Below are 4431 nucleotides of genomic sequence, written 5' to 3' on the forward strand. Positions count from 1 at the left end.
GGTAATAGCTCTGGTGGACATTCCTGCAGTCACAGCATGTCAATTTGCACGCTCCCTCAAAACTTGAGACATCTGTGGCATTGTGTGACAACTTCACATTTTAGAGTGGCCTTTTATTGTCCCCTGCATAAGACGCACCTATATAATGATTGTGCTGTTTAATCAGCTTCTTGATGACACACCTGTCAGGTGGATGGATTATCTTGGCAAAGGAGAAATGCTCGCTAACAGTGATGGAAACAAGTTTGAGAGAAATAAGCTGTATGTGCGTATGGAACATTTCTGGGATTTTCTATTTCAGCTCATGAAACATGGGACCAACACTTTACATGTTGTGTTTATATTTTATTAGTAGAGCAGACTGGTCTGGATCATCCCTGGCAGACAGGGGGCAGTGTTCCCCTTACTGCTCAGTGGGCAAGCACCAGCGCCATATACCAGCATAGACTTCAGAAAGCACATTGGAGCAGAAGATCTGAGGTTCTGAGAAGGAAGCAAGGCATGGAATCAAGGATAGTTCACTCTGGGATAATTAGCGAGAACTGAGGAATGTGTGAAGACCACGTGGAAAGCCCTTTTCTGTACCCCTCCCTTGATTTGAATGTGAAGTACATGGCTCTCAGAAGATTATGTAAAAATCGTTAATCATCACATGGCACATTTCTGGCCTTACAATGTTTATTCTTGCAACATGTTCTCAGCCATGGTATTCAGATAATGGCCATTGTCATGTACATTAGATATTGAACCAGGCCAATCAACTACAATTATTTTAATGTATAAAATGTTTCAGAAGTTATTGCTTATGTTACATTTGTTGTAATACCCAATTAAAAAACTATAAGTTTGCATGTTAAGAAAACAACATTTTAAAATCCTATGCATCTGGTAAAAGGAAAGTTGGACAGTAAGGTAATCCATCCATAACAGACCAGGCCCTCCAATCATCATTTCTGAAGGAGAGGGAGAGAGAGAATGGTTATTGTGCTGTGTCCTAACAGTGTTACCTTGCCTCTGTGTCTGTGATCACTGACCTGAATGAAGCGGATAGGAGAAAGTGATATGTTGGAAGGACTAGTCTAAGACATGACAAAAAGATGAGGAATTATTTTGGGATGAAATAGAATTGACCTGTTTTTTCATGATCTCATCTCTGGTTTTGAAAACAGGGGCATCCTCCACCACAATTCCTTCAGCCATTTCCTTCATTTTCTCCAGGAGGTTTGGACTGTATCTGAGAGAGCATGCAGAAACAAAAGTTAGTTACATTGCATTCCATACATTAGTTACATTGCATTCCATACATTAGATACATGATGCTATGCTAGAAGGCATTTTAGCTAAATAACATTTCAAGTACCGGTAGTCAATGTACATGAAGTGTATTATTGTTTACTCACCGACAGCCAAGAAACACGTTGTTGGCCCATACCATGGACAATGCTAGCAGCTGGTCAATGTGTGGGTCCTCAAAGTCGTTTATATTTCTGAATAGGAATTCCCTCCTGGCCTTCCATTGTTTTTCACTCTCTGAGATGCCACGATATGTATCTACAAGCGTGGCCAAATGCCTGTTTTGTTCAATGAATTCCTCGATTTCCACCTCCGCCATGTCGACAAGTAACGCACGCTTCCGTACTACAAAAATGCGTCTTGCAGAGAGGAAGGCAGGAAGCTCATGCGAAAGTCCCAGCAAAGACAGTACAGTATGAAGATCAGCTAAGACTTGTTTTTATTGTTTTTATTATTATTAAACAGTAACATGCAAAACACAAAAACCAGAACAGAGGGATTACACCGAGAAATAATATAGATATGTAGCGAATAATTTGTTTAGACGTTTTGTTTTCGTTTTAATGATTCAAAAAATAGTTTTCCAAATCAGTTTTCGGCCTTATTTTCATAAATGTTGGTTTGTGTATGAGAATGTTTCATAATAAAATAAATAGATTTATGACATACTGGAGTTCAATTGTGGAATCAGTGTAGTGAACTAATATGTCAAACTTTCAAAATTTCAATGGTGGTATGCATTTTGTTGCCAAGATATATTTTTTTACATCAGTCCAGAACACCTCACTATGTAAACAAATACACAATATGTGTTCAATAAATTCATTCACTTGTAACATCAGGTATATATTTAGAAATCAAGCTATTACATGGGTCGAGTCTATGGATAATCTTAAAGGAGAGCCAAGAGTGAGCCAAGCATGGCTCCAGTTCACATCAAATGATGAAGCCTAACTAAATATAGCATTTATAGAATATATATATATATATATATATATATATATATATATATATATATATGTGTGGAAAGAAACAACTTTAAGGTTTCAAGCAAGGAAAATGACACTGTTATAATTTAATCAATTTTGAATTTATTATCTAGTAAACCTATGCCATTCACCTCAATATCTCTTGCAATAGGAGATGTTACAAAATATGCATTATTCTTAAGTAAATATTTTATCCCCCTAGTTATAGCTTTTATAAGTGTCATTTTCCTTGCTTGAAACCTTAAAGTTGTATCTTTCCATAAATTCTCTAAGGGTAAATAGATTCCCACTAATACTAACTAATTGGCTGACAAGGATACTGTTTTTCAAGAACCAGTTACGGTAAAATAACATCTTGTTTCTATCGAATATCGACCCATTATTCCATATAAAACATTTATGAGGTGAAAAGTTGTGTTTATACAGCAAGGCCCAGCACGTCAAAGCCTGCTTGAAGATCGGCTAAAACTCCGTCTCCAGGAGAAATGCCCTTCTTCTACGGGTTTCATGGCAGATTACAACCCCAAAACGTGTATTACCGCCACCAACTGGACGGGGTTGAAAAAAACAAGGTACAAATAAAACCCATACGTGATAGAGAAAACTAACTTAATCCACCCAAAATAAAACTATCAAAAAAAACACATTGATAAAACCAAAACCTCCCACTTTTTCCTTCCTTCAAATCTCCATATCTCCCTTCTCAGGCTCCATGACCTGAGAGGGTGGTATGGTTTGTGACACGGTTTGTGACAATCCTCCATGCAACTCCACCACTGAGAAGTCAACCAGTCCCAGGAACCGTTCCGCCACATCCATAATTATATCTATTCCCCACATTGACAGTGCCATTCATCACCATAGCTATAAAGACCACCTTCTTAACCTTTAGCACATCTGGGTCCTGTGTTGAATGGCAACCCCTGTTAAAAGGGATGAAGGTTCGAATGGTGCTCATGACGAGTCACTGAAGGCCTATACACCACAATTGGACTCTTCAGGAGCACCATTCGAACCTTCATCCCTTTTAACATTCCCAAAGACATGGCTTCATGGTTCCCACCATAATTGCAACATGTCACATTTTCATCACTTTTAAAACACATGCTATGATCTTTTCCACAGGTTGAATATCTCAGCTTCTCCCTTCTGCAAACACTTGAAACATGTCTAAAAGCTTTACAATGATCAACACTGCATTGGTCTTGGAATAAATGCTCTGACTCTGTAGTTTGCACTTGAGAGACTCCACATAAAAAAAAACTAAAGAACAGATAGGCTCTTCACTTTTTATTTCTTCAACACACGATTCATCCGATGATCGTCAATCACTCCAGGAATATTTTTAATCTCTGCAACATCGACTTCCCACGAAACACCAGATATTACCCTCGAGGGGTGCCATGTTCCGAAGTGACACATCAAACTTCTCAAATCGGGTGAGACTCATCACAACCTCATACTGACCCACAGAAGAACAACAGCAAAAAGCCCACTTCTCGAAATCCTTGACCATCTCAAGCTGAACTTCGGCAAGACGGAGCTGCTCTTCCTCCCGGGGAAGGACTGCCCGTTCCATGATCTCGCCATCACGGTTGACAACTCCATTGTGTCCTCCTCCCAGAGCGCTAAGAACCTTGGCGTGATCCTGGACAACACCCTGTCGTTCTCAACTAACATCAAGGCGGTGGCCCGTTCCTGTAGGTTCATGCTCTACAACATCCGCAGAGTACAAACCTGCCTTACACAGGAAGCGGCGCAGGTCCTAATCCAGGCACTTGTCATCTCCCGTCTGGATTACTGCAACTCGCTGTTGGCTGGGCTCCCTGCCTGTGCCATTAAACCCCTTCAACTCATCCAGAACGCCGCAGCCCGTCTAGTGTTCAACCTTCCCAAGTTCTCTCACGTCACCCCGCTCCTCCGCTCTCTCCACTGGCTTCCAGTTGAAGCTCGCATCCGCTACAAGACCATGGTGCTTGCCTACGGAGCTGTGAGGGGAACGGCACCTCAGTACCTCCAGGCTCTGATCAGGCCCTACACCCAAATAAGGGCACTGCGTTCATCCACCTCTGGCCTGCTCGCCTCCCTACCACTGAGGAAGTACAGTTCCCGCTCAGCCCAGTCAAAACTGTTCGCTGCTCTGGCTCCC

At 41.1% G+C, this 4431-nt stretch overlaps 1 protein-coding gene across 1 annotated transcript; it reads right to left on the reverse strand.

The window, feature by feature from the left end:
• Positions 1-332: 332 nt before the first annotated feature.
• Positions 333-1665, reverse strand: LOC124000286 (CDKN2AIP N-terminal-like protein). The gene is made up of 3 exons (XM_046306549.1): positions 1401-1665; positions 1132-1234; positions 333-953 (listed from the first exon to the last, which is right to left on the reverse strand). The coding sequence occupies exons 1-3, from the start codon at positions 1610-1612 to the stop codon at positions 948-950; spliced, it is 321 nt and encodes a 106-aa protein (XP_046162505.1). The 5' UTR covers positions 1613-1665; the 3' UTR covers positions 333-947.
• Between the last annotated feature and the right edge of the window lie 2766 nt (positions 1666-4431).

This window comes from Oncorhynchus gorbuscha, linkage group LG16, assembly GCF_021184085.1.
Source record: "Oncorhynchus gorbuscha isolate QuinsamMale2020 ecotype Even-year linkage group LG16, OgorEven_v1.0, whole genome shotgun sequence".
NCBI lineage: Eukaryota > Metazoa > Chordata > Actinopteri > Salmoniformes > Salmonidae > Oncorhynchus > Oncorhynchus gorbuscha.